Source organism: Schistocerca piceifrons, chromosome 5 (assembly GCF_021461385.2).
Source record: "Schistocerca piceifrons isolate TAMUIC-IGC-003096 chromosome 5, iqSchPice1.1, whole genome shotgun sequence".
NCBI classification, from domain to species: domain Eukaryota; kingdom Metazoa; phylum Arthropoda; class Insecta; order Orthoptera; family Acrididae; genus Schistocerca; species Schistocerca piceifrons.
In genome coordinates, this window is record NC_060142.1 from 487,774,353 (window position 1) to 487,794,711 (window position 20,359).

General features: G+C 39.4%; 1 protein-coding gene across 1 annotated transcript in view; it reads left to right on the forward strand.

Annotated features, from left to right (window-relative positions):
* The window catches only part of LOC124798507 (fatty acid synthase-like), a 379,784-nt gene that overhangs the window by 89,870 nt on the left and 269,555 nt on the right, over nucleotides 1-20,359 (forward strand). Inside the window, exons 8-9 of the mRNA XM_047261946.1 lie at nucleotides 11,823-12,011; nucleotides 17,175-17,303. Of these exons, the coding sequence (XP_047117902.1) occupies nucleotides 11,823-12,011; nucleotides 17,175-17,303 (318 nt within the window). The remainder of the gene's footprint in view (nucleotides 1-11,822; nucleotides 12,012-17,174; nucleotides 17,304-20,359) is intronic.

A 20,359-nucleotide genomic window follows, 5' to 3' on the forward strand; every position in this document is an offset into this window, starting at 1 on the left:
CAAGCAAACTAACCTTACATCTGCAGAAATAACCGCAGTCCACCATCTAAAATCTGATCCCAACCTTATAATGCTACCTATGGACAAAGGCTCCACCACTGTTGTTTTGCACCACTAGGATTTTCTGGTGGAAGGACTCCTCCAGCTGTCAGATACATCCACCTACAAAATTTGCCACAGTGATTCCATTCCAGAAATCCAACAGGATCTCCAGTCTCGTCTCAAATCCTTGGGCCCATCCCAGAAACTCTCCCCAGAGTTCATCTTTCTGCTCACCCCTGCCACAACCTGCACTCCTACCTTCTACACGCTTTCTACAGTCCATAAACCCCAACACCCCATGATGCCATTTATGGCTGGTTACTGTGCCCCCTCTGAGATAATCTCTGCTCTTGTAGACCAACATCTTCAACCTATTACCCAGAACCTACTCTCCTATGTAAAAGATACCAACCATTTCTTCCACCAACTCTCCACTGTTCCTGTCCCTTTATCACACGGTGCCCTGCTCGTCACTGTTGATGGCACCTGCATATACACAAACATCCCTAACACCTATGGCCTTACCACTATTGAACACTACCTTTCGCAACACTTGACAGATTCTAAACCAACAACATCCTTCCTAGTGCCATGACCAAATATATCCTCATCCACAATTACTTCTCCTTTGAAGGCATTACCTACAAACAAATTTGTGGTATGGCTATGGGCACCTGCATGGCACCACATTCTGCCAACCAGTTCATGGGCCATCTAGAGGAATCCTTCCTAAACACACAGAATCCTAAACCCCTCACCTGGTTCAGATTCATTGATGACATCTTTGTGATCGGGATCGAGATACCGAGATTCTCATTGAGGCCTTCACAGACTGTAATTATCCTTTTAACCTTGTACCAAAGTCTTCCACCATCTCCTAATGTCTTACCATCTGGCCTCAGGGGAGCATTCCTCTCTTAACTCAGTACCACCAAGGACTGGAGCAACTGAATTACATTCTACGCCACAGTTTCGACCACCTATTGTCACGCCCTGAAATGAGAAATGTCCTGCCCACTATCCTTCCAACCTCTCCCACAGCCATATTCCACCATCCACTGAACTTGCCCAGTATGCTCGTCCATCTGTACACAACCCCTGCTCCCAACTCCTTACCTCATGGCTCATATCACTGTAATAAGACCTAGATGCAACACCTGTTCCATACATCCTCCCACCACCATCTACTCCAGTGCGGTCACAAACGATCACCTGTCCCATCCAAGTCAGCGTTACCTATGAAACCAGTCACATGATCTACAAGCTAAGCTGCAACCACTGTTCTGCATTCTATGCGGGTATGGCAAGCAACAAGCTGTCCGCATGAATGGCCACTGACAAACTATGGCCAAGAAACAAGTGGACCACCCTGTTGCTGAGCACACTGCCCAACAGACATCCTTCATTCCAATGCCTTTTGCATAGCCAGTGCCGTATGGATCCTTCTCACACTCTTTTCTACATTGCGCAGGTGGGAACTCTTCCTGAAATATATCCTATGTTCACATAACCCTCCTGGCCTCAACCTTCTTTAGTCAGTGCCCTCTTCCATCCAGCCCCTTCCCTGTTCCCATTCCAGCACTACACATGCCTCATTCCACCAATGCACCCAATCTTTTTACTTCTCTCTTTTTCCACAACCCCCCCCCCCCCCCCCCACCTCTCACCTGTTCTCCCCCTCACACTCCAACTGCACCTAACTGCCCTACCTTCTCTCTACTTTGTCCTTGCATGCTCTCCAGCAGCACTTCACTGTCCTCCACCCATTCCCTACTATCCCTTCTCTCCCCACCCCAGGCTCCTCCCTACCCCCACCCAGTTGCCACACCCATAAGGCACTGCTGCTGCTGCTGCTGCTTGCAGTGTGGCTTCAGCTGCCAGAGACTGCAGTCATGTGTGTGTAAGTTGCGTTTGCAAGTGTGTGTGTGTGTGTGTGTGTGTGTGTGTGTGTGTGTGTGTGTTGTTTATTTTTGACACAGGCCTTGTTGGTAAAAAGCTTATTTTTTGACAATCTTTTTGTTGTGCCTATCTGTGTTCAGCATCGCCCCTATATGGTGAGTAGCAACTTTCCGTTTCATAATATTGGTATATTACATTGTATTTGATTCCATTTAATTCTCTAATTGGTCAATTCCCTCATACAATGCTAGTATCTTCACCAATGGTACTTCTTGCCAATTTGAGTTTTTACTATCACGCGTGATAATTCTTCCTTCCTTGTGTGGTTGGCAGCATGAATTCTTTGCTCACCAGAGAACCTATCAGTATTTTGCAATTACTAAATCTGTATGCAAATTCGATATACATTGTAAACTCTTCCCCCTACTCTCTGCCAACCTCCTCTACCCCCTCTCTTCGTCATTCTCCTCCATCATCAATACTTCACAATTACTAAATTTGTTTGGGAATTGCATGTACATCCTAAACTCCTTCCACCTCTCTCTGCCCATCTCCTCCACTCCTTCTCTTAGTCCATTTATTCCTTCTCCCCTTCATTTCTCTGTGTTTTGACTTGTTCACCCCCCCCCTCCCCCCCCCCCCTCCCACATCTGTTCATGCGCTCCTTTCTCCTTCTATGCCCTCTCTGTCCATCACCTGACGCACAAGAGATACATTCAGCTGCTGGATCTGTAACGATAGTAGCTTCAGTAAGAGAATTTCATATAGTTTTAATATGTGAATCAGTAGGATTACAAAGTTGTGAACAACTCAAATTCCATTGTAATATTCTAATCATAAGCTGATAAGCCATACACATTTCATATTTTCTGTAAAACCAATGAGGAAAGAAAATGCAGTATATCATTGTGTATACAAGTAAGAAACAATTTAAAAAATATATATATGCAATGTCCCTCTGAATGTTTAATAGTGAATCACGTCAAAATTTGAATTAAATTGGTCAAAATATTTTTGAGATTATTGGTAACAATGTTCCCAGTTTATAAGTTACATGTATATTTACATATTACATACAAAAATATACAGGCTGTATCCATCCAAATGTTCATTAGAGTTGTTTTTATTGTTGTTGTTGTGGTCTTCAGTTCTGAGACTGGTTTGATGCAGCTCTCCATGCTACTCTATCCTGTGCAAGCTTCTTCATCTCCCAATACCTACTGCAGCCTACATCCTCCTGAATCTGTTTAGTGTATTCATCTCTTGGTCTCCCTCTATGATTTTTACCCTCCACGCTGCCCTCCAGTACTAAATTGGTGAACCCTTGATGCCTCAGAACATGTCCTACCAACCGATCCCTTCTTCTAGTCACGTTGTGGCACAAACTCCTCTTCTCCCCAATTCTATTCAATACCTCCTCATTAGTTATGTGATCTACCCATCTAATCTTCAGCATTCTTCTGTAGCACCACATTTCAAAAACTTCTATTCTCTTCTTGTCTGCCGGCCGAAGTGGCCGTGCGGTTAAAGGCGCTGCAGTCTGGAACCGCAAGACCGCTACGGTCGCAGGTTCGAATCCTGCCTCGGGCATGGATGTTTGTGATGTCCTTAGGTTAGTTAGGTTTAACTAGTTCTAAGTTCTAGGGGACTAATGACCTTAGCAGTTGAGTCCCATAGTGCTCAGAGCCATTTGAACCATCTCTTCTTGTCTAAACTATTTATCGTCCATGTTTCACTTCCATACATGGCTACACTCCATACTAATACTTTCAGAAATGACTTCCTGACACTTAAATCTATACTCGATGTTAACAAATCTCTCTTCTTCAGAAACACTTTCCTTACCATTGCCAGTCTACATTTTATATCCTCTCTACTTCGACCATCATCAGTTATTTTGCTCCCCAAATAGCAAAACTCCTTTACTACTTTAAGTGTCTCATTTCCTAATCTAATTCCCTCAGCATCACCTGACTTAATTTGACTACATTCCATTATCCTTGTTTTGCTTTTGTTGATGTTCATCTTATACCCTCCTTTCAAGACACTGTACATTCCGTTCAACTGCTCTTCCAAGTCCTTTGCTGTCTCTGACAGAATTACAATGTCATTGGCGAACCTCAAAGTTTTTATTTCTTCTCCATGGATTTTAATTCCTACTGCGAATTTTTCTTTTGTTTCCTTTACTGCTTGCTCAATATACAGATTGAATAGCATCGGGGATAGGCTACAACCCTGTCTCACTCCCTTCCCAACCACTGCTTCCCTTTCATGTCCCTCAACTCTTATATCTGCCATCTGCTTTCTGTACAAATTGTAAATAGCCTTTCGCTTCCTGTATTTTACCCCTGCCACCTTCAGAATTTGACAGAGAGTATTCCAGTCAACATTGTCAAAAGCTTTCCCTAAGTCTACAAATGCTAGAAATGTAGGTTTGCCTTTCCTTAATCTTTCTTCTAAAATAAGTTGTAGGGTCGGTATTGCCTCACGTGTTCCAACATGTCTACGGAATCCAGATTGATCTTCCTCGAGGTCGGCTTCTACCAGTTTTTCCATTCGTCTGTAAAGAATTCATGTTAGTATTCTGCAGCTGTGACTTATTAAACTGATAGTTCAGTAATTTTCACATCTGTCAACACCTGCTTTCTTTGGGATTGGAATTATTATATTCTTTTATTAAAAAAGGTTTCAGGTATAAAGAGCATATTCCTACTAGAAGCGGTGATGGTACTAAGGGCTCTACTTATGCGGAACACCTTGTGCAAATGGCTCATGCGCCAAGCCCTCCAGTTAATATCGAGTTACTTCATGCCAAGGTTAAGATCTTTAAGCATCTGCAACATGATAAAGACAATATCCTTAACAACCAACTCCTACTAAGAAACAGAAAATTTTTTGAAGGTTTCGCACCTTTCATTTGTTTTTCATATGACTAAATCTGATGATCTGGGGATTTTCACATGCGTGCGCTGATTGGTGAGTGCAGTTGGTCAAGCTGTTCACCTTTTATCTTTTTTCTGTTTTCCTCATTTCCTTTTACGATGAACGTGATTTTAGCCCGTTGAACACCTCACGTTTTATCCCTATATCTTTAATCTTTATTACCACGACGTCTTTAGATTACGTCCCCTCAACCCCCCCCCCCCCCCCCCCCCCTGCCGACTGCTAGCTATTGGCTTTAGGAATAGTTTTTAAGAGTTCCTCCTGTTGTCATAGGTAGCTTCATATATGTTTCTTTCCTAGCATAAGCAACCGTGTGTGGTTATTTTTAGGTTTCATTTCCTATTTAGCTCGTCACTTATTCTATCCATCCTATTTTTTGATATACGTTGATACACAGTTGGGAATATAAGGGCTATTTAGCCACGACCCATGTATAAACTTTCTCGCATTCGTATGCGCATATGCATTCAAGTAACTTCCCTTGTCTTGCACATGTGCATAGGTGTGTAAGTGAGTGACCATTTGTAGCTGCAGTTTATGGAGGGTCATGGCCCATCAAACATAGGCCGGTGTGAGGTGGAGCGTACACCATTATGTTATGTAGTGGTTTAGACTTTGTACATATCTACTGTTTGTGTTTTCCTTTTTTTCGTTTATAAATGTATAGCTATGGTGTTCTTTTAATCATTGACAAAGGTCTTCTTAGGCACTTGTGGGTTTTATTGTTCTGAAGAAAGTGTAGTTATCTATGCTGAAACCTAGGCTAACACTAGGTACTTATCTCACAATCGAGGTGGGTTTCTAGTTTCTTAATATATTAACCAACGATTGCTGACATGCTGTGATGTTGAAGGTTCTTGTATTATATTCTTCTTGAACTCTGAGGGAATTTTGCCTGTGTCATACATCTTGCTCGCCAGATGGTAGAGTTTTGTCAAGACTGGCTCTCCCAAGGCTGTCAGTAGTTCTAATGGAATGTTGTCTACTCCCTGGCCCTTGTTTTGACTTAGGTCTTTCAGTGCTCTGTCAACCTCTTCATACAGTATCATATCTCACATTTCATCTTCGTCTACATCCTCTCCCATTTCCATAATATTGCCCTCAAGAACATTGCCCTTGTACAGGCCCTCTAGATACTCCTTCCACCTTGCTGCTTTCCCTTCTGTTACCCATGGATTTTTACTAGTCCTTGTCTTTTTACCTACTTGATCCTCTGCTGCCTTCACTACTTTATCCCTCAGAGCTACCCATTCTTCTTCTACTGCATTTCTTTCCCCCATTCCTGTCAGTTGTTCCCTTATGCTCTCCCTGAAACTCTCTCTTACCATTATATAATCTATCTGAAACTTTCCAGTGTCTCCAGGGTTCTTCCATGTATACAACCTTCTTTCATGATTTTTGAACCAAGTGTTAGCTATGATTAAGTTATGCTCTGTGCAAAATTCTACCAGGCGGCTTCCTCTTGCAGTTCTTAGTCCCAATCCATATTCACCTACTATGTTTACTTCTCTTCCTTTTCCTACTGTCGAATTCCAGTCAACCATGACTATTAAATTTTCGTCTCCCTTCACTACCTGAATAATTTTTTTTTATCTCTTCACACATTTCATCAATTTCTTCATCATCTGCAGAGCTGGTTGGCATATAAACTTGTACTGCTGTAGTAGGTGTAGGCTTCATGTCTATCTTGGCCACAATAATGTGTTCACCATGCCGTTTGTAGTAGCTTACCCGCACTCCTATTTTTTTTATTCATTATTAAATCTACTGCTGCTTTACCCCTATTTGATTTTGTATTTATAACCCTGTATTCACCTGACCAAAAGTCTTGTTCCTCCTGCCACCGGACTTCACTAATTCCCACTACATCTAACTGTAACCTATCCATTTCCCTTTTTAAATTTTCTAACCTACCTGGCCGATAAGGTATCTGACATTCCACACTCCGACCCGTAGAACGCCAGTTTTAATTCTCCTGATAACGACGTCCTCTTGAGTAGTCCCCACCCGGAGATCCGAATGGGGGACTATTTTACCTCCGGAATATTGTACCCAAGAGGACGCCATCATCATTTAATCATACAGTAAAGCTGCATGCCCTCGGGACAAATTACGGCTGTAGCTTCCCCTTGCTTTCATCCGTTCGCAGTACCAGCACAGCAAGACCGTTTTGGTTAGTTTTACAAGGCCAGGTCAGTCAATCATCGAGACTGCTACCCCTGCAACTACTGAAAAGGCTGCTGCCCCTCTTCAGGAACCACACATTTGTCTGGCCTCTCAACAGATACCCCTCCACCCCTCTGTTGTGGTTGTGCCTACAGTATGGCTATCTGTACCATTGAGGCACGCAAGCCTCCCCACCAACGGCAAGGTCCATAGTTCATGGACTTTCATTAGAGTATCATTTAAAAATTTGAAGAATATGTGTCAAGAACTTGTTGAGTTGTTAGGTACCAGCATATTCCCTTTATGTATTACATATACATTTATATAGTATATATATATTTAAAATACATAGACCATGTGCATCAAAATGTTCATTTAAGTATCATTTAAAAATCTGAAGTACATTGCTTCAGAATTATTGAAATTTTTTCTAACAATGTTTTCCCTTCACATGTTATATATGTATTTATGTATTATACGTATTAAGAAACATGTTGCCTGTGTCCAACCAAATGTTTATTAGAATATCGTGTGGAAATCTGAAGTAAATCTGTCATGAACTTTTTGAGCTCTACATTAATAATGTTTCACTTTTATATGTCACATATATAATTTAAAAATCTGAAGTTGAGATCTTGAATCAAATATTAGAGTTCCCATCTTAGAAAAATCACTTTAACCTCAAAATCACCTTGAAAATCATCTCAAGATCACAGACATTGGGGCTCATATGGAGGTGTACAGACTGTCATTTTTCCTTTGCACTATTTGCGAGTGGAACAGGGGGGGGGGGGGGGGGACAAGTAGTGGTACAGGGTACCCTCTGCTGTGCACCATAAGATTTGTTGTGGAGTATTTACAAAGTGACTGTGAATATTGTTAAACTTTCAAATTGCTGTAGAAAGATCACCACCAGTCAGAATGACGTCAAATTGCAGCAGAATATTATCAGAGAAGGGGGAAAACATATGGCAGAAGAGAAATAAACAGTTACAAAATGAAACAATAGATAGCACTGTAAGCATTATAATTTTATAGTGGTCAACTACAAATGTCAAATGAATCACACAACAATGCCTAAGGTGTATGTCTGACATTAAACAAACTGTACTATTCAGTGTGGATGGGTGTATTGGTGTGATACGTTTAGTTACATAAGCCTATCCACCCAGCCAGCTCATATCACACTGGATGGGAAAAATTGGTTTTTAGTTGTCCTGAGGCCAAAAACCACATAAAAAGCATCACCCACATCAGTTTTGAATTGTTGTGAGGCCAAAAACTGCATAAAAAGCATCAATCATATAGGTTTTTAATTGTCCTGAGGCCAAAAACCACATAAAAAACATCAATCACATTAAGTTTTTAATTGTCCTGACGCCAAAAACTGCTAAAAAGCATCACTCAAAATCAAATCAGATTATTAATTTCTGTATGACTGGCACAAAACATGTTCAATTGCTGTCCACTATTTTCTACAACAAGTTGAAATCAAGAAACAGCATGTTCCACAACTAATCGAAGCGTTTCTGAGGTCACGTTTAGAATGTGTTGCGTGATGTGTGTCTTAAATACAGCTAAGTTTGCTATCAGAACACTGAACACAACATCTTTCACACAACCCCACAGCCAGAAGTCTCACGAATTGAGATCAGGTGATTGGGACGGCCAGACTGTAGGAAAACGGCAGCTGATAATTCTTCTAGCATTTCCAAAATGGCACTTCAGCAGCTGCTTAACTGGATTTTCAATGGACAGAGGTGCGCCATCTTGCATAAAAATGATCCCATCCACACACTGTTGGAGAGTTGGAATGATGAGGTTGTGCAAAAGACATTCATAGCGCCTACCAGTGATGGTGCAGGTAACAGGACCAGAAGCACCTGTCTCTTCAAAAACATAGGGCCCTATGATAAATGATGCCATAAATCTGCACCACACAGTGACCTTTTCATGATGAAGTGGTACTGGTTAATTTGTGTGTGGAGTTTCCACTGCCCATATTTGACAATTCTGTGTATTGACACATTCTGTCAGATGGAAGTGGGCTTCGTCCATCCACAAAATCTTCCACAGCCAATCATTGTCTACTTCCATGCAAGCAAGAAATCATAAAGCAAAGGTCTCTCTACCTGGCAGGTCAACAGGAAGCAACTTGTGCACATTTGTAATTTTGAATGGACAGCAAAGAAGGAAATTGTATATGATTTTACATCCCGTGCTCACGAGTATGTCCAATGTTCGGGCAATTCTCTGTGCACTACACGTTTACACACCACCACTTGTCTCCTCCTGGATTGCTTGGCCACTGCTTCCACTGATGTCAAATCAATTTGTTTCCTCCCTCTACCAGGTTGCACACCAAAAGAACAGGCCTTTTTGAATTTCCAAATCATCCAGAGCCACGGCAGTCATCAGACCAATGCCTTTTTTCAAACCCTTCAGTGTCTGGAACTTCTGCGGAGTACTGTGTGCACAGTCATCATTCTTGTAATACAGCTTTACAAGCAGAGTGCGATCCTGCATTGAGACAGTCTTGGCAAATTTTGCAGACGCGAAAGGAGGAAAAGCCTCGTACCCAGCATGTTTGTACCAACTTCAATGGGTCGTGTGCATGACAGATGTTTTCATTTATGTATAATGCCACATACAGCACCATCTATTGATCAATTGTCACACTATTTTTTTTCTTCTGCCATACCTTTTCCCCCCTCTCTGATAATATTCCATTGCAATCTGATGTCATTCTGACCAGTGGTGTTATTTCTACAGTGTTTTGAAAGTTTAACTTTAATTATAATCACCCTGTATGTAGATGTGTGTAGTAGAAGACCGAGCTCCAGACAGCCACGTGGCAGTACCAAGGGAGAAGACCACCATGTTTGGTATATGGCACCAGTGCACTGTGCTGCATCCGCAGCAGCAATCTGAGCAACAGTTGGCGTTACTGTGACACAACAAACTGTTACAAATTGCTTACTTCCAGGACAGCTCTGGGCCAGGTGCCCTGTGTCATTCATTCCAATGACTCCAAACCACTGCAGTTTGTGACTTCAGTGGTCTCAAGTTAGAGCTCATTGGAGGGCAGGATGGAGGCCTGTTCTGTTTTCTGATGAAAGCTGGTTTTTCCTCTGTGCCAATGACGGGTGTGTGTTGGTTAGGAAGAGGCCATCTGAGGGCCTGCAAACAACCTATCTGTGTGCTAGACACACGGGACCTTCAGCTGATGTTAGGTCTGGGGTGCAATTTCATATGACAGCAGGAACACTCTCATGGGTATCCCACACACTGTGACTGCAAATTTGTATGTCAGTCTGGTGATTTGACCTCTGTTGCCATTCATGAACAGCATTCCAGGCATGCTTTCCAACAGCATATTGCTGTTGTGACCCAACATGCTCCACAGGATGTCAACATGTTGCCTTGGCTGCTTGATCATCAGATTCTTTTCTGTTCGAGAGCATACTGGACGTCACTAGACAACTCCAGTGTCATTCACAAATGGCATTAACCATCCTGTATTGACTGACCAAGTGCACCAGGCAAGGATCTTCATCTCACAAACTGACATATGACACCTGTTCAACACAGTGTACACACTTTACATGTTTGCCTTCAACACTCTGGCAGTTACATCAGTTATTAATGTTCCAGCATTTCAAATTTGCAGTAACGTATATTGCACTTACAGTAACCTGTGAACTTGCATTTTTAATCACTTAAACATGTTACCTAAGAAATGTATTCTCAGCATTTCATTACTCTACATTAATTATTTTTTGTATTGCAATTTAAAAAATATGTAGCCTATATCCATCTGAACATTTATTCAAATATTGTGTAAAACTACAAAGTAAATTGGTCAACTACTTCTTGAGATTTTTGGTAACAATGTTAAACAACAACTTGTCTTTTTTAAGTACCATAGATTTCCCTCATAATGTTTTTTTAACGAACTTGGCTGTCAGGAAAATGTTGTGGTTTTTTTCAAAAGATGATTCTGTGTTAAATATTTCTTTGCTGTGAGCAAAGCTGGAATGTTACAGCTTGCTACATCACATTGAGTAATTCTATGCTTGTTACTGACGTTGACAGTACAGACCTGGGACTTGCTGTGGTTTGCCTTCAGGTGATTAATATGACAGCTGAAGTAAAGTGTGTTCACAATCTGTGTCAGTTTCTCTTGTAACTCTGAGAAGCTCATACCTTGAGGTCTTGGAGCTGTATATCATTATATATAGACTGCATGATGTGATTTGGTATTTTTTGGTCAACAGTCTTCCTCTATTCTATTTTCCCACCCGTCCTCTTCCACTTTTTCAACTTGCAGCTATTTTTGTCTGCAGCTGTCTGAAGAATCTCTGCTTTACGCATGTGTTTGTATTTTAAATGAGTTATAGCTTCATACTGGCAACAGGGTATTGCCATCATTCACTCCTAATGGCCCCCCCTTTTTGCCCAGACATCAGTTTACATATGCATGTGCCTGTTTTTATGGTATTCATTATTCCATTACAAAGGTGTATTTTTAGTAGTTATATGATAGAGGTAGCATTATAATGTCTTAAATGAGTTGTAGCTCGGTACAGGCAACAGAATTCATAATTTCACACTTGTTTATCCTCCTTAAGCATTGGAACAAAGTGTTATTCATCATCTGTAGAAGTTTATATCCAGTATTATAATGGATTTTTCATTATGTTGTTTAATCTATTTAACAGAGTACAACAAGAATTTATTTGAAAATTTTTCATAGTATTAACAATTTACAGGTAGTGACAGAGAGTACACCATGGGAAGGTGGACTGGCAGCTGTCACCAGTAGGGGAATTGATGGAAATTATGGCCATGCAGTTCTGAAATCCTATGATCACAAAAACCCCACAATTGAAGATGATTTACCACGACTTGTGACTATGTCAAGCAGAACAGAAGAAGGACTGAATAAAATACTATCAAAAGTAATAAAAATGAATTCACTCCATCATACTCATATAATATAGCTGTAAATAGACAGATAGATATTAACAGCAGATAGATATACTTCTATGCCAATGTTGTGTTGTCCTGTTCATGTAAAATAAAGCATTTTAATAGTTCACCCAATATATGGCAATGCACATTTTTTTAGATCAATCTCTCCACACTGGAAGGCCTGTCTACAGCTTTAAAATAATAATGAAGAACAAAACATCCTCAGTCGTAAGTGTATTTTTTAACTTCCCACAGCCAGTTTCTACCCTCAATAAGATTATTTTGTATCGAAAATTGCCCTATAAAATATTGAAACAAAATGTAGTAGGGAAAGTTCTGGGAGAATTTAAATAATTAGTGAGTAAAGAGGACCACTCACTGAATAGTAGAAGCATTGTGTCACTGCCATGCATACAAAACAGAATGAAAACTTTGCTAGCTTTTGTGTGAATCCTTTAATGAGCTAGAGTGCACATATTGCAACCTGTGCAGCTGTGTTATGGTGGCTGAAAAACCAGTACCAGGACTGCAATTTGGCAGGTGGACTGGGGTGGAGGGCTGTGCCAGACTGGGTGTGTAGAGACGGAAAGTGGGAAGGGGGGGGGGGGGGATTAAGGAGTGGGATCTGGGACTCTAAGTGAGGCTGCAGACGATGGGTTAGGAATGCAGGAGGGAGAGGCTGCAGGTGCAGGAGCAACAGAACAGGTGAGTTCATGTGGTGTAGGAAGACAGTTGAGTGGAGGCATGGATTTGGAGGGACTGACAGGATAGAGTTAGGGCAGCTTGATAGACAGAGGTTGCAGGTGAGTGAGTTAGTGTGAGATTGAGGACAGGAGGATTACAGGAATGAAGGATGTGTTGCAAAGATAACTCCCACGGGATCCAGTTGCATGGACTGTGAAGCAGCCACTGAAATCAAGCATGTTGTGCTTAGAAGTGTGTTCCGCAGATAGGTTGTCAACTCTGCTCTTGGCCAATGTTTGGCAGTAGCCATACATTTTGATGGACAGCAGGTTGGTGGCCATGACCACTTAAAATGCTGTGCAGAAATTGCAGCAGAGCATCTATATGACATGGTTGCTTTCACAGTTTGCCCTGTCTCTGGTGGGATAGTATAAGTTGCAACAGGACCAGAGTAGGATGTGCTGTGTTGGTGAATGGGGCAGGTTTTGCACCTGGGTCTTCCAAAGGGAATGTGGATGGTAAAACAAATCAGTTACAGTTGGAGCTGTTTTATTCTTCATAATTGTTCTCCTGTTAAGTGACTACTCATAGTTTTGAACAATTTGTTGTTGACACAATACCCAACATTCTTTAGACAAAATAAAATGCATTACAAAGTTTAATAACCACAGCAAATCAGAGTACAACCTGTGCAGATTTTGATGTAAATTATGTGAAGGAATCTCACAGAAAAATTGGTCCAGAAATACTGTTCACCATTTATAATTTAGTATTAGTCATATAAGTTTCTTTGCTGAAGGAGCTTGGATAGTAGTTTTAATTTATGGAGATTTTGCTGTAAATGGTGTAGAGATGTCATTAATCATTTTTGATTTAGTAGGAGTTATCTATATTTCTCCCCTGAAGTAGGTTGGGGTATTGGTAATGTGACAGATAATCCTGTCACTGAAGAAGTGGAAGTTAAGGGGAGTTGGAACGCCCTATCTCGACAATGTTAAGTTTAGTGACTTGGCTTCCCTGTATTTCAGGAACCACTGTAGCTATTGACATGAAACTTTTACAGGACATTAAACTGTATGTTCTGAGTCTACTGAACTACAATAATTGCATTTGAGCGACTGATTTTGGAAATACAATTTTTTAATTACATGGTTAAAATTTTGTGTAATTTTTTTGTACGTTATCCTAAATAATTTTAATTATGCATAACATTATGTTCTTCTTTTAGTTCAGTAGACGCAAGATATGTATGGTATTACTCCCTGAAAATCTGAATACTCTATTCAAAGTGGTTTCTGATATTTAGGGAAAAATGCGGCAGAAAAAGTAAATTTTCAGGAATGGCTTCTAAAGTTTCAAAAGACGGTAACTCACTTAATATATGCTTAACTTTTTATTTTTCGTCACTCAGAAGCACCCTGCACCATACTGTATATCATACCCTTGATCTTTTTCCAAGTTTTTTTCTTCTTTTCTTCTTTCAGTACTCTCTAGTGGCCAACTGTGGTGTATACTGTGCTTTATCAATGCAAACCTTGTCAATCCGTTCAAGTTCTCTGATGCAGTTTGCTCCAGGATTAGTTCCCATATGCTGTAGCACTTGCACCCTACCAGTGATGCCATCATTAAAAGCAATAACAGCATCACTGACCCCCCATTTTAATGTCTTCATTCCAACAAAAACATTTTTTGGTAAGTGAGTCCATATAAGACTACTGATCGACTCATTGGGATTTTGAGTCTGACAATGCAGACACTTCTTCAGTAACTCAGGATTTGCCAAGTTTCTGTAAAAAGGTTTTATCATATCCATGACTACTGCTGGGATGGAATGTTTATGGCTGTATTAATGGTTTGAGTACTGGGCATTGCGGTAATTGCACCATGAATCAGGTCTTGGAGGGCAAAGGTGGTGTACTGCTGTTTCATCAGTTGACAGTCTGTGGAAGAAGGTAGCTCATACTGCCTGCTTCATTTTTAACAAATCCTCAGTATTGTTTCTAATGGCCATCCCATAATACTGCTGTAGGTCATCAATCATTTTTTCAGTCAGTCTGCCTCTTACGGTTTTACCAATAGAAACTTTCTTGTCTCTCAAACTTTCTTTCTACTTTCTCAACTTGGTGCCCGTCCTCTTCTGGACATGACCAACACATTCCAGTTTTGTGATAATCTTCTCTCCATAGGGCTGAGCAGCTACTACACTGTTATATGCTAGAGGCCTCCACACCACCACTTGTTCCTTCATAATTTCTGTCACAGATATGCCCTTCTTCATTCCCTGATTTACACTCATAACAATGTTTGGTTAAAATCTGGAAATATATTACTTTTCCAGTATCCACACTGGTCACTGAAGCAACAGAATTCTTAGAACTGTAGCCGCGCTTCTGCCAAGTGCCACCAAAAGCTACTGGTATGCCAGTCATACCATCATTTATTTCAACAGCTTTGTTTGCAGCACCCTTCATTGACTCACATGCAACAGATTCCACAGCAGCTCCAATAATTCCTGCATACTTGTCGATTTTACAAGGTGGGCATGGCATATTCATCAAGGCACACATTGTTTCTGCTGCGGTGTGTCCTTTTGCCAATAGCCCTCAATCCATAAAACCACCTAACATTTATGTCAAAATAATTATCTTTACACTTATCAGAATTCCAAAATGGATGAGTATATTTACAATTGGCACAATTAATGATAAGTTTCCTGGTTAGTCCATTTGATACCTCACTGTTTTCATGCAAACTAACTGGCCCTCAACATATTTTACAACACACACACATTCACCTAACACACTTGTTAGGATGTGTAAATCTATCAGAATATAACATAACCTACCATTTACATCACTTTCATTTTGAGAATACTGTGTATGGCAATGTTTTATTTTAATCTTCGAAGCACTAATGGGTGTTACTCTAGATACTGACAAGTTTGTCTGTATTTCATTGTCTGTAACATCACATGCCACTTGTTGAACACAATGTTTTCCTTTAATCAAAAATCTATCACCATGAAATCCATGTTTCTTAAAAACACTTCGTTTTGGCATCACACTTTAATTTTTGAGAGATTTACCAATCTATTCATCACTTTTCCCCAGAAAAACGTTAGCACTTTGACATACAATGTGTATTTATACTATGAAACGATACGATACTGTTTTTGACAGTGCTACCAATATGAACAAAACACGTAATTTAACCTTAATAACACAGCAGTCCATAGCCTTCTATATAAAAAATTACCAATTTTATTAGATTTTGAGGTAATGCACATAAATATTTTAACATTATATGAATATATATTTTAACATTATATGAATATAATAGAGGGAAACATTCCACGTGGGAAAAATATATCTAAAAACAAAGATGATGTAACTTACCAAACGAAAGCGTTGGCATGTTGATAGACACACAAACAAACACAAACACACACACAAAATTCAAGCTTTCACAACCAACGGTTGCTTCGTCAGGAAAGAGGGAAAGACAAAAGGCTGTGGGTTTTAGGGAGAAGGTAAGGAGTCATTCCAATCCCGGGAGTGGAAGGACTTACCTTCGGGGGAAAACAGGACAGGTATACACTCGCACACACACACACATATCCATCTGCACATGTACAGACACAAGCAGACATTTGTAAAGACATGGGGTCCACTCAACCTGATGATGTCAGTTGAGGAGATACTTGACTGAGCAGTAGCAGTCGAAGTCACAAAAAGTGATAATGGCTGGGAGAGTAATGTGAAGACCCCATAGCCTTCCATAACACATCCAATGATGCGACTGGATGACATAGCAGTCAGTCAGTACTGATAGGTCTGCCATGGTGTGTGGACTGAGTTAATGCAGTATTTTGTCCCACATTCACTTACGTAATTTTATTATTACTTATATTTAATCATGTACCAGCGTTTTACTAAGTTAGAGTTGAACAGAACCTGCTTCACCTAAACAATTTCAGTGGACTTGTTGAAGAATACAAACTTCCTGCTGGTCACCACATTTTTTTCCTAATCTGTCATCTCAACTTTAACCAAATCTAGTTCCACGGACCGGTGACCAAATGAGCAGGACAATCTACAAAGGAAAGTTATACATTTTTTAAATAGTAGCTGTCCATTGTATCTGAAAAGGGAAATTCAGTTACAGAGATTGTTCAAGCTTTCTTTGTAGCATACCAGATAATGTCTTCTCCACAGCATGTAAGTAGCATACCAGATAATGTCTTCTCTACATGTTGCTTACTGAATATGACATTGATGTTTTTCAGTAGTATGTCTCAATACCAGTGCCCCAGGAAACATGAAGTGATCCTTAAATTTAATGTCATACTGTGTAGAGTATCATTTTTACAGTTAAAGAGAGGTAACAGTGACTTTGTGTACTGTGTGTTGCTCCTGTTCTTCTACACTAAGATGAATTACTGAAAGTGAATTGGATATTAATTTTAGGTGGAGTCAATGCCACTGGACAAAGAATATATTAAATTATTACATGATATTTATGCTGTAAGCATCCCAAACTATATGCAAAGAGGATACACAATTTTGACACAAGGAGAAACAAAAAGGGAAACTGAGGTGAGTGAAGTAAAATATCATTTTAGCCACATGAAGCAAAAGAATGCATAGTAATACATGACGGTAAATATCTAAGGATGGTGATCTGATAAATGATTGGAGATAGCATTGCTATATCATTTTATCCTTGTACCAATAGCTTTGTCTCTTTTTGTTAATAAGTGTCATTTTAGACAAGTGTGGTGGATCAAACAGACAGATGTGCCAGTTCAGTTCAAGTTTGAAGATAGGCAGAATATTTAATGGACTTTGACTTGTAACATTTATACCCAGAGTCATTTGTTGTAAAATCTCAAAACTATTCTGTGTGAAACTAAAATGAGTAAAATGCTCATAGAAAACAGTGCTATGTAAGTAGATGCTAAAAGTGATACCCAGATCTCTTGGTTTAACAGTGCTGACAACTCCATAATGCTGAAAAACTCTTTAAGCTTTCCAAATTTTAGAACCAAAGTCATTTCAGTGGAAAAATGCTGTGAGCAACAGCTGCACAATGGCCTTTGACAAAACACATGCAGTTATATGAGATTTTAAAACCAAAGCTAAAGCCACTGTACAAAGAATTGGTAACCTGTTTTATTTACAAGGAAATCCTCCAAAGATGAGTGCCATTACTGAATAGATGATGATGCAAAGTTATATAGAAATTTAGCACTAGCATTCTCAGTTGGGCTACATATATTCACAAACCATGATACTTGCCTTAAAGGAAAGATCATATTCTTTCCTTCCACCAACCAATATACAACATCAAACAAACTTCTGGAATTAATCCACTCTGACTTTTGTAGATCAACAAAGGAAACATCTCAAGGTCATGCAAGGTTTTTGTGACTGCCACAGATGACCACTGCAGTTGGCATTAAGTGTATTTACTTAGTAAGTAAGGCTGGGTAGCTGACAGGTTTACAGATTTCAGTAATCTGACAGAATATCAGACTGATCACAAGATTAAATCCCATCCTTAGGATGTCCAATGGTTCCATACATGCCAAAACAAACAGATTCACAGAAAAAAAGAACCATAATTGATGTTGTCATGGATAAAGACTACTGTTACTATTTTATACCGAAGCCACTACACAGTGAACTATGTCCAGAAAGAAGTAGGTGAAAAGAACACTTGTCATGTCTCATTTTCAAGTGTTTTGTCAGTAGGTTGTCATGCTGGACAAATCAGTGAACAAAAGTAAATTTAGTTGTAATGGTAAACAAAGAACTTCTGAAAGTTATTCTGACTGTCATAAAGCCTGTTGAATGTGGATACCAAAAGATTGCTGGATACACATTTCAAGAGAAGTGAAGTCCCTTGATCAAGACTTTCCTGTACCCAAGAAGACTTTTGTTAATTTCTATGTAGACAACACTAAGAAGAAGTGACCAAACTGAACTTTGAGGAAAGAGATTCCAAAATTTGTCCAAATGTTAAATTTGAGCCACAAAAACTATGATGAACCATTCTGTGGCTTTGATGATGGGGTTCTACCTGCACCTGAAACTGTCAGCACCACAACAAAATGTGGGCCCAGGAGTCTAAAGTTAGCATGATCTGGCAGAAGAGGGCATCCACCCAGATGTATAACAATCAATGCACACCAAGAACAAGTCTTTGACAACAATTTATTCTGTGATGAGGATGATAATTCTTTGAATGGTATATCCAACCAACAGCCAGTCCCAACAGTCTCACCACTGATTGATAGAAAAGAAACTTTTATTCATGATATCAGCTTCAGTGCAAGAGTGACAGAAGTGAACATCAGTGATGTAGTAAATGGGCCAGATCATCAAGAGTAGATTGAAGCCATGTAAATGGGAGCAGGTCATTAGCCAAAAAAGCAAGAATTGTTGCATGGGGTTCAACCAACATCTGACAACTGGTCTCATGGGAAAGTTTGCCCTAGTTTCAGGGATAATCATTGTCATTTAGACTACTCATGGCTCCATCAGTCAGACTTGACTTTCATATCTCACAGTTGGATATAATGATTTGTAATCTTATCCTCCCTCACATCACCTGTTGATTGTCACTCTTCAAAATATAATATTTTAATAAGCTTCAAGAGGAGTAATATATGCAAATAAACCTTTAACTTATCTTCTTTTCTCATTGTTGGCTCTAGTTTGTCATGTCTGGGGGTTGATTCTTGAGGCCTAAGTTTTTGACATTGAAGGTTCCAAATGACATGATAATATCTAAGTAAGCCTACTCCATAATTTATGTTTTAGTAGTGTTTATTATATCACATTTTTCTATAACACACCGTCTTTACAACTGCACTTCATTTTCAAAAATTACATTGTTATTGCCAAAAACCATGTCTGATCACATCAAAGGCATGCCCAGTACTAACTCATTCTGCGATACTAACAATATTTGGAAGAGTTTACAAAACAAAGAGAGTTTACAAACTTTTTGACAAAAGAAGAATCTTCACCAAGTTATAGCATTATTTTGTAAATGAATCCAGAATTAAATTTAATAAATTTCATCAGTGTGTGCAATTAATAATAGGAATTTTAGGATGTGCCAAATATTTCATATTTCTAATATTTCTAAAAGAAGAGTAACATTAACTGTACATACAGAGTTAATACATATCTATTGCAATAAAGTAATAAAATAATTTCATTTTATAGATTTTTGCCTTAAATATAATACATTGTATACAAAATCATATGAAATTCTTCTAGATAAACAGCTGAGATAATATTAACCTACACAAGATTCGAAAATATTTTTGGTCTCGATTACTTCCGTTGAATAAAGGTAATTTTAGAAGAGGGTGTCCCTTTACAATATCCCCCTCACAAAATGTGGAAACAGTGTGTTTATAATATTTTGTGATAGACTGTACAAAGTGATTCCAAAAGATAGAATACAGATGTATAGAACTATCTGATACATAACATATTACAGAAAACATAAGAAAAATGTCTACTATACAAGTCATAATCTATACATATATGAGGATATGGCATTCAGATTTTCAGATCTATGGAACATTCTGTCACAAGACAATTGATGCAAAGTCAAAATTGCAACAGTGCAACAC